The sequence below is a fragment of the Peromyscus maniculatus genome, chromosome 11 (genome assembly GCF_049852395.1).
Source record: "Peromyscus maniculatus bairdii isolate BWxNUB_F1_BW_parent chromosome 11, HU_Pman_BW_mat_3.1, whole genome shotgun sequence".
Classification (NCBI taxonomy): Eukaryota; Metazoa; Chordata; class Mammalia; order Rodentia; family Cricetidae; genus Peromyscus; species Peromyscus maniculatus.
In genome coordinates this window covers 62121934-62141179 of record NC_134862.1, presented here as the reverse complement: position 1 = coordinate 62141179, position 19246 = coordinate 62121934, and the positions used below count along the sequence as shown (strand labels likewise).

At 47.9% G+C, this 19246-nt stretch overlaps 1 protein-coding gene across 4 annotated transcripts in view; it reads right to left on the bottom strand.

Moving 5' to 3' along the window:
- Positions 1-316: 316 nt before the first annotated feature.
- Positions 317-19246, bottom strand: part of Nmnat2 (nicotinamide nucleotide adenylyltransferase 2) — a 206943-nt gene continuing 188013 nt past the window's right edge. For all 4 annotated transcript variants that reach the window (XM_076547636.1, XM_006979925.4, XM_076547635.1 and 1 more), the window contains exons 9-11: positions 4470-4571; positions 3768-3835; positions 317-602 (exon numbers count right to left, since the gene is read on the bottom strand). In XM_076547636.1, the coding sequence (XP_076403751.1) occupies positions 500-602; positions 3768-3835; positions 4470-4571 (273 nt within the window). In that variant the 3' untranslated portion in view covers positions 317-499. The remainder of the gene's footprint in view (positions 603-3767; positions 3836-4469; positions 4572-19246) is intronic.

Genomic DNA, 19246 nt, shown 5'->3' with positions numbered 1-19246 from the left:
GACCCACAGGACAGCATCAAGACTACAAACATAAAAACCACACACACTGATTCCATCCAAGTTCTACAAGAAGTGGACAAAGGGAATGAAATAAAGGAAAATAGCCCTTTGTGGTAAAGGGCATGCTGGGAAGGCGAGAGCCTGACCCCCGTCCCCAGAGCATGCTGGGAGAATGGGCACCAGAGTCGCCTCTCTAGAGCATGCTGGGAGACGGACACCAGTACGTCTCCAAGGGCTGCACTCCCCCCAACTCCCACCCTGTTCCCTTACCCACCCCCGACCCGCAGACTAGAGGAAAAGTTTATCCAAAGACGACTGTGGAATGGGAAATCACGGTTCTTCGCAGGCCCCCCACACTGTGGGGGTTAAGTCAGCCAGTGGGGAGAACAGTCAAGATGAGGACAGAGAAACAGAGGCAGAGAGAAAATGGGGTCTGACAGTGGCTGGAGGGGCCAGTGTGTCGGCAGAGGACGAGGGGCGAGGAGAGAGCCGGGTGTCGCTAGCCCGAGGCGTTGATGTACAGCTGGCTCTTGAGGATGTAGTCGATGACTGGCTGGGACAGGTAATCCACGACATGGCCGTCCCCATGCTGCAGGGCCAGCCTGCAGGAGAAGGAACAGCAGTCAGGTGGACACCCATGCCCAAGAAAGTACACCGCCCTGGTCTGCCCTCTGCTTTCAGGAAAGGGTCTACAGGTGCCCCCCCCCAGCACCCTGCCAGCAGCCTTTGCCTGGGTTGAGTGAACAGGATTGGCAAGATCCTCATCCCCGCACAGACTGTCCCTCCACTCCCAGTGACATCTTCATCTTGTCCTGCCTCCGAGTAGAGAGACTTTGGGAACGTTGTTTTCTTTTACATTTATTTACTTCGTGTGTGTGTGTGTGTGTGTGTGTGTGTGTGTGTGTGTGTATACATGTGCCATAGCAAATGTGTGGAGACCAGAGGGCAATATGTGGAACTCAGTTCTGTCCTTTGCCAGGTGGGTCCTGAGGATCGAACTCAGGTCGTCAACCTTGGGGGCAAGCTCCTTTCCCCACAGAGGCATCTCACTGGCCCATCAGGCAAGTTAGTTAAGCCTTTTTCTTCTGTTTTTCCTTCCGTACAATTAAGGTAACATTTGAGTGAGTTACATCCAATTATTTAGAGGATCAAATGAGTCACGTCAGGTATAGGGTTGACATTTTAGCTTTCCTAGTTTTCTCTTTTAATAAACATTTCGTGTATTTTTAAGAACTCTTCGTTTATCTGTTTGGGTTTGCCTGCACGCTGGTCTCATGAAAATTGGTCTCTTAGAGGATTCTTCAGCTTGAGTTCACCTTATCCCCTCGCAGAAGCGCTTGGCCACGAGGGACAGAGACAGGTGAAGGTTCCGGGGACAAATCGATTCCTGCACACTTTCCCTCTGGCCTTCTGCTCTCTGCTCGTTCCTTATACAACAGTCTCAGGATGTCACTGAGCCCGGAACGGTTTCTGGCTCTCTGCCTTCAGGGCAAGCCCTGCCTTTACCTTACAAGGAGCGTCCTGAAGTGTCTCCCTGTGCATCAGAGCATTCCGAAAAGTGGTCTCCAATAATAGTTCCAACTTCATCAGACTCGGCGGAGAAGCCAAGCCTGAGTCCAACCCCAGGAAATCCTGGCTTGGTTGAACCAAATGGAACACAGGAGTTTGAACGGCCATAGAGTAACGTCCCCGAGTCTAAGGAACAGCCATGTTGGAATCATGGCCCCGCCCTCGTCTTTGCCCACTGTTCATGGTTTCTGCCCTAGCCTCCCAGGGGCTGCCACTCTGTGAATGTCTCTATCGCTGTCTCCAAGGGAAGAAGTCCAGTAGACTATTTGAGGCCTTGGTTTATTTGACTTCTCAGAAACATGTGACCAGAGGGCAATGATGTCCATTTGTGCTCTTCCTCCTCAGCTACTAGGCATCCCTGTTGGGGACTTCCAACTGCAACTCAGCCTTCACGGAAACGCTGGAAAGTTTGCCATGTTCCTGCTATCGTTTTCTCTTCACTGCTTGACTGTGAGCTCATCTGGACCTGGCATTGTTTCAATTAGTTGATTAGCGTGTGTGTATGAGTGTGTGTGTGTGTATGAGTGTGTGCGTGTATGAGTGTGTGTGTGTATGAGTGTGTGCGTGTTCCACGGTGTAAGCATGGGACTCGGAGGACACAACTGTTAGGAGTTGGTTCTCTCTTTCCGCCATGTGTGTTCCGGGGCTTGAACTTGGGCAGTGAGACTTGCCAGCAGGTGCCTTTTACCAGCTGAGCCAGCTTATTTTACCCGACCCAGATGCTCATGGCTCTCGGTTTACACTTCCAAACTTCTATGGCCTATACGTCTCACCATTTCACAGGACATTTCCACTTGGAGTTTATGGAGGAGATGGTTAATGGTCTCTAATAATAATTTCTCCCCCTTTTAGTTTTATTTAGCTATGTAGCTGCTGAGCAATAAAATGTGTTTACCAGCCTTCCTCCACCCATGTGCCAGTGGGTTACTTACAACTCTGGGTTACCTCATTTTTTTTAAAGATTTATTTAATCTTATTTTATGTGTATGGGTGTTTTGCTCACATAAACATTTGTGTATCATATGTGTACACTGCCTGCAGAGGCCCGAAGTGGGCAATGGATCCCCGGAACTGTAGTTACAGATGGTCATGAGTTGACATGTGGGTGCTAAGAATCCAATCTGGGTCTTCTGGAGGAGCAGCCGCTAGTCTCTATTTATTTATTTTTGAGTAGGTTCTTGCTATGAGGCCCAGGCAGCCACTGAATTTTTCTATCTTCCTGCATCTACCATCTGAGTATATGATCCATGGTGCCTGGGTGGCTTCACCTTGTTCTTTCCCACTGGCTAAGAACAATCTCGGCAGCAGATATGTCCCCAACCAGGGAGCTTCAGACTGAAGAGACCAGACTCGGCTCCTTTGGACCTCAGTAAGTGAGAACTATACAGCTGCTTCATTGCAAACTCTGGACCCTGAGACCCATTCAATGGCAGCCTGGCTTATACTTGAACTAATAGTGCATGACTTTCTCAGCACCCCAAAACTAAGAGTCCACAACTGAAAACTCCTCTTCCTCCCTCAAGCCAGCTAAGACCAGTTAGGGTACTGTTTCCTCATTTGAAAGTAAACAGGGAGCCAGGTGGTGGTGGTGGTGGTGGTGGCGCACACCTTTAATCCCAGCATTCGGGAGGCAGAGGTAGGCAGATCTCTGTGAGTTTGAGGCCAGCCTGGTCTACAGAGAGAGAGTTCTAGCACAGCCAGAGCTACACAGAGAAACCCTGTCTCAAAAATCAAACAAACAAAAACAAAAACAAAGTAAACGGGGTTAAATATATGAAGTCCAAAGAGTGGTTTGAATGAGAAGGGCTCCCACAGGCCTTTCTTGGTCCCTGGTTGGTGGAAGTGTTTGGAAGGATTAGGAGGTGTGGCCTCGTTGGAGGAGGGGTGTCACTGGGGGTGGGCTTTGAGGTCTCTCTGCCTCATGGCGGTATCTCAAGATGGGAGCTTTCAGCAACTGCTCCAACACCATACCTGCCTGCCTGCTGCTCTGCTCCCCACCATGATGGTCTTGGACTCCTTAGCTGAAACTCTAAGCCCCAAACAAATGTTTTCTTCTATTAGCTTCTCCTATTAGCCTTGGTCAGGGTGTCTTATCAGAGCAATAGAAAAGTTAACCAAGACAGGTTGTCTTTGACTGAGGAAAGCTATGGAAAAATTAAATCGATTTGGCCAGTGCCCCTGCCCATTGTCAACCATACCTGCTCTTGGTGGAGCTGACTACAGACATGGGATGGTTGATGTCATCCTTCACTACCATGATGTTGTTCTGGAAATAGAGCAGAAAGAACAGGTCACCAATCCCTCTCTTGGGCTACTGTGGTGGTTTGAATAGGTATGGCCTCCAGAGACTCACTATAGGGAGTGGTACTATCAGGAAGTGTGGCCTTGTTGGTAAAAGTGTGCCACTGTGGGGGCAGGCTTTGAGGTCTCCTATGCTCAAGCTATTCTCGATGTGACATGCAGTCTCCTTCTGCTTCCCGCAGCTCAAGATGTAGAACTCTCAGCTCCTTCTCCAGCACCATGTCTGCCTGCACACTGCCCTGCTTCCCACCAGGACAATAATGGACTACACTTCTGAACTATAAGCCACCCCAATTAAATGGTTTCCTTTATAAAAGTTGCTATAAGCTGGGTGGTGGTGCATGCCTTTAATCCCAGCACTCAGGAGGCAGAGGCAGGCAGATCTCTGAGTTCAAGTTCAGTCTGGTCTCTAGAGTGAGTTTCAGGACACCTCCAAGGCTACACAGAGATATCCTGTCTCGAAAAACTAAAAAGAGTTGCCAATGTCATGGTGTCCCTAACTAAGACAGCTACTTTTGCTCCCTCACCCTTCCAGTCCCCCAGAACTTTCGGAGAAGGCTGTACCACAGGAACATAGCAGCAGGGGACGGAAGACTTACTTTGTATTTGCGGAGTATTGAGGAGTGATTCATGATTCGGTCTGTGTCAGCTGCATCCCGGGGCACCACCACGATCCCAAAGTCCCCAACAATCACCTCCATCTGAAGACAGGGAGAGAGAGGGAGGGAGGGAGGGAGGGAGTAAAACAACTTCGGTGAAATCTGTCACCTCAACCTCCTACCAAGTAGCTACAACAGAGTCGAGTGACATTCCACTGTTTTACAGGAACTTCAAACATTAGTTTCCAATTCACCTTCTCAGCCCTATCAGTCAGCAACCTGAACTACTGAACTACTTCTACTTCATAGAAGGACTGGGTACCTTGTCTGGCACAAAATGTAAGAAATATTTCTAGAATGAATGAACACCCTTTAGCATGTCTGAACCAGACCTTTCTAATCCTCGAAGCTCTTGTTTGAGTTCACAGTGTCACAAAGTAGCATGAGTATCCAGAAGATACCCTCATGGGTGAAACTGATTCCGTTGTCCAGCATGTTTACCTCAGCCCTGAGGGGGACAGCACGAGAGAGACTCTTTTACTCCCTTCTGTCCCATGGCTCAGCCATGTGCTGTGGACTCGGGTGCAACCACAAGCAAAGACCCACTTGGAAGGAAACCCCCATGTGCGCAGGTCGTGATGGGGGTGCTGGTTAATTCATATGGGGGTCACTGAGCTCAGCCTCTGGGGAAGCTTCATTCCTTATAAGAAACAAAACCCTTTCATTAAAAAACAAAAACAACTTTTTGGGGAGTGCTGTTGAGAAAGGATCTTGATATATAGCCTAGGCTAACCTCAAGTTCACCATCTACTTGTCTCAGCCTTCCAAATGCTGAAATGACAGGTATGAGACACCACACCAGCTCTTTATTTTCTTTTTCTAATTACAGATATAATACAAGCTTGGGAAACAGAGAAAAAAATAGAAATCAATCTCAACCACACAATCCAGGTACCCACAGTTAACCCTTCAGAGTATCCCAGGGCTTTCCTGTCTATGAACAGCTGTGTTAGCTCCACATTAGCACTAAACTGCAATGTAAGGCATGAGGCCACAGCTCAATGGTAGAATGCTTTCCCAGAATGCACTGGGTCCTCATCCCACACACTGAAAAACTAAAACTTAAAAATCAATGGCTTATGTAGTAATTACTTGCATTCTCTTCTCTTTTTTGGTAAGATTTATTTTAACTCTGTGTGTGCGTGCACACACACACATGAGCACACACACTCTGGAGTGCAGGTGCCCATGGAGATAAGAAGCGATCCCCCAGCAGCCGGAGTTACGGACGGACAGTTGTGAGCTGTCTGATGTGAGTGCTAGGAATCAAGCTCAGGTCCTCTGTCAATGCAGCACACACCCTTAACTAAGTCATCTCTCCAGCCCCAGCCTGCATCATTTTCATTTAGCATTACATTGTGAGGATTCTGTGACATAATTGAGATTCTTTGAGGGCCAGCCACATGGGTCAGCAGGTGAAAGCACTTGCTCTCAAGTCTGATGACCAGAATCCAACGCCTGGAACCCACATGGCGGGAGGAGAGCCAACCCTGCAACTTGGCCCTTGACCTCCATACCATGCAACTTGCACACTAAATAAGTAAAAATTACGTGGAGATATGGGTTTTTAACACTTTCTATATTTCACCGTAGCCATAGAGTATGGAAAGTTTTTAGTAACTTCATAGTTACTGCAACATAACTTTGGTACAGACACTTTGATGAATATCTTTATGCATAAATCTTTTATTACAGCTCGAATTATTTCCTCAGGATAAGAAGTAACATGATTGGATAAAAGGATGTGAACTGGAAGTGTTTCATGCTCTTAAGACATATTACCAAATCGCCTTCTAGAAATGTGCTGATATTCATCTTCAAGGAGCTTGGAATTCACAGCATTTGGTAGGCTTGAAGCAGGTTTAGATCCCGCCAGTTATGGGTCCCAGAGGAAGAGGAAGGATGGCGTGGCTTGTAAGCAGTTCAGCTCATTGAGCAAGATCTGCTTTGGGGGTAAAGGACTCAGAGTTTCTCCCGTCCCCCATAATTCTTCAAACTAGTTCCACAAAAACAGAACTGATGAAGAACTGTGGTTTGTTGTGGAATATGATTTTAACTAGGCAAAGATGTGCTACATTTGTTTATGCTGCAGAATACTACTTTAACTGTGTAAAGGGGTGTTACATTTCTTTATGCTGCATTTGTTTGACCATGTAAGGATGTGGGTTTAACTATGTAAAGATGTGTTGCATTTGTTTCACCTTGTCTGCCTAAGGCACCTGAATGGTCTAATAAAGAGCTGAATGGCCAATAGCTAGGCAGAAAAAGGATAGGCAGGGCTGCCAGGCAGAGAGAATAAATAAGAGAAATCTAGGCTCGAAAAGAGGAGGAACGAAAGAAGGAGGAGAGAATGAGGGACTCGTTCAGGGCGAGAAGCCAGGCAGCTGAGACCAGCCAGCAAACATGAGAAGCAGTAAAAGTAAGATATACAGAAATAAAGAAAAGTAAAAAGTCCCAAGGCAAAAGGCAGACAAAGAGAAACAGGTTCATTTAAGTTAAAAGAGCTAGACAGATACTAAACTAGGCCGAGCATCCAAAACTAATAAGTCTTTGTGCCATGATTTGGGAGCTGATTGGTGGTGGCCAAAGAGAAAAAGCCTGGTAATCAATGGTCCATTCTTCTCTACCAGAAAACTTCACATGGTCAGAATGCCATTGTAAGCCTGATTCTGTGTGTGTGGGTGGGGTGTGTGTGTGTGTGTGTGTGTGTGTGTGTGTGTGTGTGTGTGTGTGTCTGGGTGTAGGTTATAGGGTTGTGTGTAGCGTGTGTGTGGGGGTGTGTGGTGTGTGTGGTATGGTGTATGGTACGTGTGTATTTGTGTGTGTGGTGTGGTGTGGTGTGTGTGTGGTATAGTGAATGGTATGTGTGTGGTGTAGTGTGTGATGTGTGTATGTGGTGTGGTGTGTGGTGGGGTGTGTAGGGTATAGGGTGTGTGTGGTGTGTGTGTGGTGTGGTATAGTGTATGTGTGGTATAGTGTATGGTATGTGTGTGGTGTAGTGTGGTGTGTGTGTGTATTTGTGTGTGTGTGTGGTGTGTGTGTGGTGTGGTGTGGTGTGTGGTATGGTGTGGTATGTGTGGGGGGTGTAGGGTATAGGGTGTGTGTGGTGTGTGTGTGGTGTGGTGTAGTGTATGTGTGGTATAGTGTATTGTATGTGTGTGGTGTAGTGTGGTGTGGTGTGTGTGTGTGTGTGGTATGATGTATGGTGTATGGTGTGTGTGTGTGGTATGGTGTATGGTGTGTGTGTGTGTATGTGTGTGTGTTGTGCATACATACTCTTGGGTGTTTCCAGTCCCCTTTCCTCTGCTTTCCCTCTTGCTTAACACAGGATTGCAGCAAAAAAATCTGAAGTTGTTGAAATAAAAGGTCTTGAGCACTCTAGGTGGAGAGAGACTACGAGCTGGACACACAGAGTCAGCGCCTCCACTGGGTCCTGTCAGTTAGACACGGAGCAGCAGTGTGTTTTTATCTAGGTGGGGTTCAAACTGAGTAAGTTTGCTTCAAGGCTTTTGTCCCACAGGCCTGGCCATGTTCAGGAGGAGCAAGACAGGAAGCCAGAGGAAGACCCAGCTCCTCTTGCCTAGGATTTTATTCCATGCACTGGGTTCACTATTCGGTAACGGATTCTCAAACTTGTCTATACATTGGAATTGCCTGAGGAGACACAGTGAGATGGCACTCACCACCAAGCCATCGGGTTCAATCCTTAGTTCAATTCCTTAGACCCATATGGTAGGAGAGAACCAACTCCTGCAAGTTATCCTCTGACCTCCGCACATGAACTGTGGTGCATGCATGCATGTCCACACAGACATACGAAAAATAAACAAATCAAAATCAATCCATAAATGCAATTTTAAAACTGAAAAAAAAATTACCCAAGGAACTTTAAAAACCCCAAACATGTACCTCCTACCCAAGATCAATTAAACTAGAATCTCTCAGAATGGGACCCAGGCATCAGCACGTTAAGAAAAAAAAAAAAAAATTCTTCACGTAATTCCAATGTGCAACTGAGTTCACGAGTCAGTCATATATAGAATTAGAACTGGAAAAAATCAGCGTGCCAGGGGAGAGAAGAGAGCAGAGAAGGGAGGAAAGAAAAGAGATTCACTGAAGTGAGAGCACCCAGAGATCCCTGAACTGCCCGCTCCTGTAGCTGTCTTCCGATAACCTAGTGTGAGTAAGGATGGGCCTGCCTCCCTCTGCTGGACTCTAAGAGCCAGATAATGCGCATCTGATGGGTGCTGTCTGTACGATGTGTGCGGTAATGAAGGGATGCGAGAGAGACGATTCCAGTTCAAAGCATGAACAGAAAGACTCTCAGTGGCAGCTGGCGCTCATGAGGGAATTGCTCGTTGGGTGATACCGGTCCAGCTGCTGCCTTCCACTCAGGACCTAATGATCTGACGCTCAATCAGGAGCTGTGCCAAGGCTCGGTGGGTGGCAGGCAGATGGAGCCCTTCCTGCCGGAGATATTTCTCCTTTCTAATAATGGGTGACAGACTTGCCCCTGGGAACCACCGGTGGGTGAGGGGGATGGGGAGACCTGCAGGTTAACAGCCTCTCTCCCTGGCTTCAGGTCAGACACTAGAGATCATCTCTGCTGTTTGGGGCGGTGGACTTGGTTTTCATGCCAGAGTGTGTGGGTGGACAAAGATATCAGGTAGCGAATTGTCCGCCCCAGGAGAATTCAGCTGTCTATCCTACCCCTATCTCTCTGGTTCAGGCTCCCAGCCGGACCCCCATCTCTCCTGGTTCTCCTTCCTCTGTGGATGTTCCTTTTTGGCCTCTGGACTTATTCTCACTCCCCTTGACCTTGACACAGTGGACTCTGCCAGGCTTCTCTGTCCTTGACCTTACGCTCACACCCTTAATGGTTTCATTCCATTTCAAAGCTAATATAAAGACACACTAAGGGCTTTTGAACCAACATTTCCAGCATGGGGCGCATTTCTGTCTTAATGTGTTCATGAGCGTCTGGACCTGCTATTGTAAACAACAGGCTCTCTGGGAGTTTGGATGAGACTGTCCCTGATTGGTCCAGATGTTTGAATTCTATTTCCGGGTGGTGGAGCTTTTGGATAGGTTTAGGAGGTGTGTGACCTGACTGGAGATAGTCTGTCCCTGGGGGCAGGCTCTGAGGTTTCAAAAGCCCCCTGCCATTGCCAATGCACACTCTCTGCTTCCTGCTTCTTGTTCAAGATGTGAGCCCTCAGCTTGCTCTTCCATCCGCCAGGCCTGCGCCTCAGTCTTCAATTGCGGACTCTAACTCTCTGGACCACAAGCACAAATAAACTCTTTCTTCTAGAAGTTCTCCTGGTCATGGTGTTTTATCGCAGCAACAGAAGAGTAATACAGTTCCCTTCTCCCCAAGTGTTTTTCCTACGTTATTTCTTATTATTGTACAAGCAAAAGTCTTGGCGGTTTTTCTTATTTTTTTTCTCTTTCTTTCACATCTTATATCCAGCCTACAATGAAGTCCAGTTAATTCTGTCTTCAAAACAAATGTCTGAGCCGGGTTTGGTGGTGTATGCCTGTGATCCCTGTGCTGGGAAGTGGAAGTAGGAAGATCAATCAATAAACAGTTGAAGGCTGCCTGGGTTACAGGAGACTCTGTCTCAAAACAACCAAATCAAACCAAACCAAACCACATGACTTTGCTCAGTGTCTCACTTATCCCCGGGTCCAAGTCTCCTCTGGTAGAATGACCCCCTAAAATATCGAGTTCCCAATCCCTGGCTGGATCTTGTGACTATTGCCTTATATGATTAAACCAAGAGGAATTAATCTTGCGATTACTCTGGTTTATCCAGGTGGCCCTAATATCAGTAATTCATGTCCTTCAAAGAGGGTGGTAGAGAGGAATCGAATCTAGGAAAGAAAATGAAGAAGGATCTGAAGGAAGAGGAGGAGGCCAGGAGCTGGAACACAGCACATACAGCTTCCTGTCCAGAAAAGTCAGTGAGCTCACTGCCCTAGACCCTTGGGGAGGATAAACAGTCAATGTATACAACTGCAGGAGAGTGGCCTGTGTTTATAACCACCAAGTTTGTGCTTTCAGGGTAGTCCTTTACCTCATCCTTCTTTCTCACTTGTGTTATTCTGGCCTTCCTGCTAATCTCTTGCCTTTTTCAGTCTGTTCCCGACAGCCAGATTTTCACTTTTGGGTTAAGTTAAATATTAATCCTGGGGTCCGGATACAGCTCAGTGATAGAGTGCTTGCCAGGTATGTGTGAAGCCCCGGGTTCAATCCCCAGCGCTGCCTTAAGCCGGGCAAGGTGGTGCACACCTCTAATCCCAGCACTTGAGAGCCAGAGGCAGGAGGATTAGAAGCTGCTGGTCACTTTTAGCTACCCAGAGAGTTTGAGGCAGGCCTGCAACCCTATCTGGTAAACAAGCAAACAAACAAAATAAATAGAAACAAGTGAGCAAATCCTCATCCCTTGCACATATGTGCTACAAGTCTAGTTGAGAGTTGTAGCTTAGCCTTTCTGGATCTGAGCGGTGGCAAGAACAAGTCCTCACGAGACAGTGAGTGGAGAGTCGGGGAAAAAAGCAGGCAGTCCATTCCCTGGGAAGGAGCAGGGACTATCAACAAAGAAGCTACCGGAGGAGTTCTAGTCACAAGGGCCCAGGGAACCACAGATGCATCTCATGGCCTCAGGGGTAGGGTGTGGGAAGTGAGCTTTGCTGATCTGCAGAAAGACGAAGTTGCATTTAGAAAATCACAGCTAATTGGCGATGGCGACAGCAGAAACTGCTTAGCTAACTGCCACAGCCCGGATCTCACTGACAGAATGTACCACGTGACTGGGGGTGGGGAAAGCGTAGCTGAAGCCCCTGGTGGTGCCAGTCATTGTGAAACTGACCATTACAGTGACTATTTGGCCATTGTAAAACTGACCAAGTTCTGTATTTACAGAATTGTAATCTACAATTGTAAATACAGAAAGCCTCTATCTAATGCATGGCACCAATGGGTCTACCAGATCCAGAAGATTCTGAGCATGGAGTCCAGAGGGACGCAGCCAAATGTAAGGGGTGCACACATAGAGAAAAGGGTCAAAGCCTGACCCCACACATCACAGGAAAGGACTAAGGAAAGGCTTGCCGGTATACTAAAGCCCCCAGATCCTCTTTATGATCCCTTTTCTGGAAAAGAAAAATGCTAGAGAAACCATGCTTGACTTGGAAAATTCGGGGAGCTTCATGGGGAAATAAGTCCTGGAAAGGCCACTGGGGACAAGAGGGGTGCCAAGCTGAGCCACCTAAACCAGCTGCACAAGAGCCGATTTACGATTCAGACGTCATATGCTGACAGAAAGTCTTATTGTGAAAAACAAAGAAACAAGATGAACAACAACGGAACAGATCCCCTAGACCTTGCCACTCGGACATTGATAAAGCATGTACAGACACCATTCCTAGGGTTGACAAGATGGCTCAGTGGATAAAGCATTGCTATACAAACCTGATGGCCCGGGTTCAAACTCTGGAACCCACAGTGGAAGGAGAGAAGAGACTCCCAAAAGTTGTCCTCTGACTGTCGCCGGTCACACTTATGCCCCTGACCACATCACACATGATGATGATGATGATGATGATGATGATGATAAACCAATCCTAAGCTTTCTTATGCAGTTGCCTTTAGGAGTTGCTGGTTGAAATTTACAGGGCACCATACTGAACCTTTGGGTGGTATGGGATGAGGACAGGCACCAGGGAGATTCCAGGGAGTGTTATCATTTCCACACTACCTGGCCAGCCCCTTGGGGACCTGGCCAATAAGCAGGCAGTACCTTGGCCCGCTCAGGTCCTGACAACATCATGCTAGCATGCGCTAAGCCTGCTTTAAGAGGTAGGCTCTGCCCACCTTTCTCTCTCTCTCTTCCTTTGCTTCCCACGAGGTTGCATCTGCACCTCCTCTCTTTCCCCTTCCCCATCTCTCCTCTTCTTCCTCTTCTCTCCTCAGCTCCCCTCTCTCCCTCCCTTGCCCCCCCAAATAAAACTCCATGTGAGCGCTGTCTCCATGGAAAGTCACAGTGACTTTCCGCTGTGCCCCTTGGCTCCCACCCACCAAGGCTGCTGCCCGCCGTTTTTAAATACAACAGGGAGAGTAGGACATTCCTCTGGGTGGTAAGGGATGGTTAGGACACACATCTAGTACATCTGGTTCCAGGACTCTGAGGACACTGATGTCTGGGGCTGAGTCTTTGTTCCAGCTCTTCCTGTGGGTCTTGCCCGCAGGAGTGTGGAGATAAAGGGAGGGAGGAGGTGGGCAGGGCAGATGTGATCGTTTAATCTCACTCCTGATGCAGCCAGTGTACCCTCACCCTGCCAGACCCTCAAAGAAGGGTCGCACTGGTCCTCCCACTGATCCCAGGCCTGGATGTCAGGCCTCAGAAGTGGAGTCCCTAACATTCATCCTGCTTCAACATCCTGCCCAGTCCAGCTTTGATCCTATCTTGCATCTTCTGGTTAAAGTTTTCCAGGGGAGACGGAGGTTGGAAGGAAAAGAGGAAGTAGCTGGAGGTAAATTCTGCTTCCCCAATATGGGAATCTAAGAGAAGGATATGAGACATGTCGAAGCAGGAAGCAACTTGGGGAGAGAGCACTTATGACCTAGGAGGCAAAGATCTTGGAAGGAATGTGGAGTCATCACCACCCCTCCAAGAGGCTCAGTTCTAAGACCTGCCCTGCTGGCTTTCAGGGATGCTTGAGTAGATACCCTGTGATCTTAACCAGATACCTTCCTGGATGCTAACAATGTACAGTTGAGAAAACAGATGAGTTCATCTTTTGTCTAATGAATGGCATTAAATATTAGTAGCTACCATATGGGTTGCAGACCCAGTAGACAGAGACCATCACAGAAATCCACAGCTACTCAGAATGTAGAAAACAATCTACCATGGAGTACCCAGCCCCAATCCATACATCTCCATACATCTACAACTCCCTCCCCATCGACACACACCTAAGGCTCATGGAACCTCTTGGAAGAGGGGAAGATGGTAAGAATCAGAGGACCAGGATATCTGCAAGAGACATGTCTTCTATATATGACCAGGAAGCTGCACCAATGAAATCTCAACAATACGGTGCCTAAACAAGACTTGAACAATATCAGTTGACATGCCAATGTGGACCGGGAAATCTCAAGGGTCCCCATGCCTGCATAAGGAGCTATAGAAAATCAATGACTCTGAGAGGAGAAGCAATATTCCCCTGAGATGAGTCCCTTAATTGTTTATCCAATACCAAGTGATCAGCCCTAAAAACAGTATATATATATATATATATATATATATATATATATATGAGAGAGAACTACATGTACTCAGCTGACTACATTATATGTATGTATACATGTGACAAAAATCAAAGAAAAAAGAATAAAACATTTAAATAACTTAAAAATACAAATTGAGTGGTTAAACAAAAGATTATTTTTAACCGTATTGCCTCTATGAAGGATATGGGCAAGTTAATGTTCAGTGAATCATCTTGAAGTGACTAACACATTATGAGCAATTGGCAAAATTAGCCAAATAAAATGAACAAACCCAGATTTTGACAATGGTAGGTTTCATCCCAGTACAGAGAGAGGCCACTTAGAATGTTCTAATCAGAGGGCTTGACTTCATTAGCAATAGGGCCCAAGATGCACTGACTACCCTGGATGGCCCCACTGGTAGGTGTGGTCACTGAATCAGCACTCAGAACCCGGCCCACTTTCTTCTCCGGCTTCCTCCTGTGTCTTTTCTAGATGGCAGCCAGGGATGCACAGAGGCTGTGAGTGAGCAGGGCAAGAAGCATCTACCAACGGCTCTGCCGAGTGCCAGGGACATTTCCTCCTTACAAGTGTCTTCGAGATGAGTGTCTCCACTCTCAGCTCTGAGATGGAGAAACCAGCTTGGTGCGTCTACACAGCTAGTGAGTGAATTTGAACCCCTCGGGTCTCTCTTGAAGACTCTTTCCATTGCCTCACACTTCTTATAGATCCATCTCTAAGACTCGTATTTTGGCGACTTGAAAATTCTCCAGTTTAAAAATGTCACAACTTGAAACTATACTTGGTGATGTGTGGTGGTACGTACCTATAATCCCAGAGCTCAGGGGCTGAGGCCCAAGAATCATGGGTTTGAGGCCAACTTGGGCTACCCAGCAAGATCCTGTCTTTGAAAAAGAAAATGGAAAGAAAGATATAAAGGAAGAATGGAAAACACTCACCCACCCACCAGCACCACCTGCTCTTAAAAAAAGAAAGAAAATTGTATTTCAGTCCCTTCTTACCACAGCCTAAATCCTCAGTTCATTGTTCTATATCGCCCCCTATAGCCTACAGTTGTAGGTACTTCTAGATGGGTAAAGAGATGAAAGGTAAGAGCTGCTTTCATGTCTTTAACATACCCTCCCCCCCCCCACCCCGTCTGTGAGAGCGCCAAACCACTCCCCAGCAGAGCATCCTCTGGACTGCTCTGGCTTCTGCCGCTGTCTGGAGGGGAGGCTGGGCCAGAGCTAGTTGGACCGGAGTCAGGCAGCCACAGGTATCCTTCCAGGATGCCCCTCAAGGCAAATAAATGGAGGCTCCTCCAGCGGGGCTTCCCGGAGGAAATCAACCCCACCGCGTTGCCGACTTGACAGGAAGTGTGGGAAGACCCAGAGTTCCCGACTCGTGTCCAACATCCGCAAACCAAATCAACCGCACCTCTGACGCGGGGACCGTGGGTAGGAAACAGCCCCAAGCCCTGCGCCGCTTGGACTGGAGGGCCTTCCCTTGTGGATTCAGCTTGGGTCCTGGCAGTGTGAGGACCTAATCCCCCAGGGATGGAAGAGTCCCACAGGCTTCCTGCTTCCTGACTGGAGTTGGACAGTCTGATAAAAAAGCCATCTGAGCCTGAATAACCACATGTTTGTCTTTGCTCCATTTATCCTGGGGCCCTGGGATTTCTTCTGGAGTGGTTAATGCCCCCGGCTCTTCCTCTGTTTATTTTCTTTGGTTATTTTCCCAGAGCTGATGGATGTAGGAAGCAGTCAGTCCACGACTGGTTGGTTGGAGGCATGCAGGGCACAACCAGCGAAAAGTAGCCCACAGAATGTGAGGCTTTGGGAAGTACAGGAAGAAAAGGAAACAGCCTCCTCATTGGCCGATTTCTGGTGTTAGATATTTAACCCTTTGGGTTAGACATTGACGTGTGATTGTTTAAAATGCCGATGTCCTGACAATGGCCCATACAGGGGATCATGACACTTGATGACCTCTGCACACTTCATCCAAACTCAGCACCTTTCCGAATGTATATTTTTAAAATTGTCACATTTATTTATTTATTCAATGTATGTGTGACTGTACATGTGTGTGTGTCTGTGAGTGTGAGTGTGCATGGTTTTGTGTGTGTGTGTGTGTGTGTGTGTGTGTGTGTATGTGTGTGTGCACACGCCATGTTGTGTATGTGGAAGCCAGAGGACAACTTGCTTGAATTGACTCTCTCCTTCTCCCACGTGGGTTGGGATTGAACTCAGGTCATCAGTCTTGACAGCAAGTGTCTTTCCCCATCTTGCCAGCCCCCTTTTCATATTTAAGGTGGGAGTTCCATATCACAGGGATTAAATTGGGTAATCTACAAGAGAAGGCCTAATACAATTCATTTATTGTGGGCCTTTCCCACTACAAAGCTCAGAGAAGAGCCAAACATCTTGTTGTTATCTGTTCTCCCAGCTGTTTGTAGTCACAAAGTAGGTGCTCAATAAATATCTCATAAGTGAAAGAATCAGCCATGGCATCCTTTAATCTTAGCTGCTCACAAGGCTGAGGCAGGAGGATTGTCAGTTAAGGAAACTTAGGAAAACTGTCTTTAAAATGAAAAACACAGGCTGGAAAGATGGCTCAGCAGGTAAAGGTGCTTGTCACGGAAGTCTGACGACCCGGGTTCGATCCCTGGCACCCATAAAAAGGTGCAAGGAGAAGCAGCTCCACAAAGTTGTCCTGACTTCCACTTGCATGCCATATAATAATAAATAACACAAAATAATTAAAAAAAAGAGAGACAGGAATATAGCTTAGTGGCTAGTAATATGTGTTAAACCTGGAGCTTAAATTCCTAACACTTAACAAAAACAAAAAATAATGAAATCACAGCCAAGTTACCGAGAACTTACCGGCTGGGTTAAAAAACTTCTACACTTCCTATATGCTTAATTTCATGTTGGATAATGAAGTAAGCATTAATAACAACGGTATTTTTAGCCTGCAAGAACCTCGTGGGCAAATACATGCTTATGTTCACAAGGGCACTGTTGAGAGATTGATTGAAGGAAGGAATGCTTAAATCAGAATTAATTTGCCTACCTTCCGCCATGTGATGGACAGAGCACCAGCGTCGGGAGGGCCCTACACAAAGGCTCGGTTTTGTTTAAGGGGAGAGTGAAGAGAAAGACACAGCGCTGGCTGACCCTGGAGCCTTGGGCCTTAATTTAATGTAGTCCCTGATCCACATCCGGGTACCCACACAGGTGTTTCTGTCAGGATGCAGAAAAACCAAGGACTAGGGCACTCGAGGGAGATGTGATGGTTAATACGATGGTCAGCTTGATGGGACTTAGAATCACCATGGAGACACACCTCTGGGCATGCCTGTGAGGGTGTCTATAGGGACATTTAACTAAGGAGGAAAGACCCGCCCTGTGTGTAGGTGGCCCCATCCCGTGGGCTGGGGACCCAGACCGAAAAGAAGGGAGAAAATGAGCATAGCACCAGCATTGGTCTCCCTCTGCTTCCTGACTGTGGACTCAAGTGGCCAGCTGCCACACGGCCCTGTTGCCAAGGGCCTCTGTGCAGTGATGAACTCCGCTAACCTGAGCCAAAATGAACCCTTCTTTCAAGTTGCTTTGTCAGAGCAGTGAGAATACAAACAGAGAGAGGAAACTAGCCTGCTAACGAAGGGTGGGATGGACAGAATGCTAGCTCTGGAGCCGGGAGGCTAGTCCAGGAGCCGGGCTCTTGATTCCCCCCCCCCCCCCCCTCAGAAACCAAGAATGAAAATGCCAATCAGGAGGCCACACAGCAGCTCTTTTGTGCCCCACTTGAGAGAAACTTGATGAATATGTACGGAATTTTCTCTCCATGGAATGTGAGGGGATGGGCGTGTCACTGGTCACAGAAGGTCAGAATTCACTGGGGACTGATAAATCTTTGTGCCTAACGGACACTGCCACGGGGAACAGTGTGGCTGGGTGTGGAGGAGTCCCTGATGGAGAGTTTTGGTTCAGGACTTTGGAGCAAGGGATCTTGACTCTGGAGCGGACCGGGAGAGGCTGTGGCCGTCCTGCTGTGGGACAGTCCCACTCAGCCAGTTTCTAGAGGCTGTTAACAGCTTCTGTTCACACAGTAAGGCTGCTCCCCAGCCCCTCGGAACAGAAGTAGGAACAGGCTCCTGTTTCTTCTTCTGTTTGAACTGGGACTTTTTTTACTTTAGAGCCCAGCATAGTTAGATATTACTTCCCCTTTACCTCTGAACGGCGATTCTCAGGACCTCACAAACTGGGAAGACTTGGGAAGGAGCAGTTGGCTGGGGGGTGTCTGGATGCAGGTCTGCTCTAGGGCGAGGGAGCCTTAGGATCCTGCTTAACCACATCCCACTGTTTCTGCAAGGAACTGGAGTTCTTTCTTTGTCCTCACCCCCCCCAAAGGGTTTCCCTGTGTGGCCTTGGCTATCCTGGAACTCTCTCTGTAGCCCAGGCTGGCCTTGAACTCACAGAGATCCACCTGCCTCTGCCTCTGCTGGGATTAAAGGTGTGCGCCGCCGCCGCCACCGCCGCCGCCGCCGCCGCCGCCACCACCACCACCACCACCACCAGCTAAGGAACTGGAAATCTTACTACTGCCCTGGAGAGCATAAGTGCAGGGACTACTGTGCCCTCTGAGAGTAACCAGCATAGATGTCCTAGATCTCTGGGGTGCAGCCGTCCAAGTTGTCAGCCTGAGCTCTGGGGAGTTCTTTCTAAGAATGTGAGAATGTGGAACTTTTTTTTTTTCCCCTTGCCTCTTTGTTTTGAGACAGGATCCTCTGCATCGCAGGCTGGCCTTGAACTCACTATGTCATGGAGAAAGACGGAGAAAGACCTTGAACTTCTGTTCCCTTACCTCCATCTCCCAACACTGGGCTCACAATTCCAGTTTACCTGGTGCTGGGGATTGAACCCATGGTTTTGTGCGTGTGAGATAAGCACTCTACCAACTGACTACAGTCCCAGCCCCAGGTTTGGATTTTTGTTAGCTTCTGTTACTTCACAGTGCTGGAGTCCATCCAGGGCCTCCCACGGTGAGGGGAGCTCTCTATCACCACAGTCTCCTCAGTCTTGGGAGTCTGCATTAAGTTCATCTAAGTCCCAGGAAAAGGGAGTTTACCTGTGCCCCTCCCCCACCCGGTGCTGGTCTAGCCATCCCTGGCTTCCACAGGATGTTCCAGAGTCACCGTCTCACTCTGGGGACTAGACATGAGATAGGGGCATCCCTTTGCTTTTCACACAAGCACCCCAGGAGACTAGAATTCCCTGACTATTCTCAGGAATCCAGAACTGGTCGGGACTGTGGGGACACCCCCCCCACATCCCATCAGCCCCACATGTGATCAGAGGGAATGCATTTGAATGGCCAAAGACTTCACTATAACATCACCCAGCCACTGGCTTTGCAAATTTTTGTGTGTGTA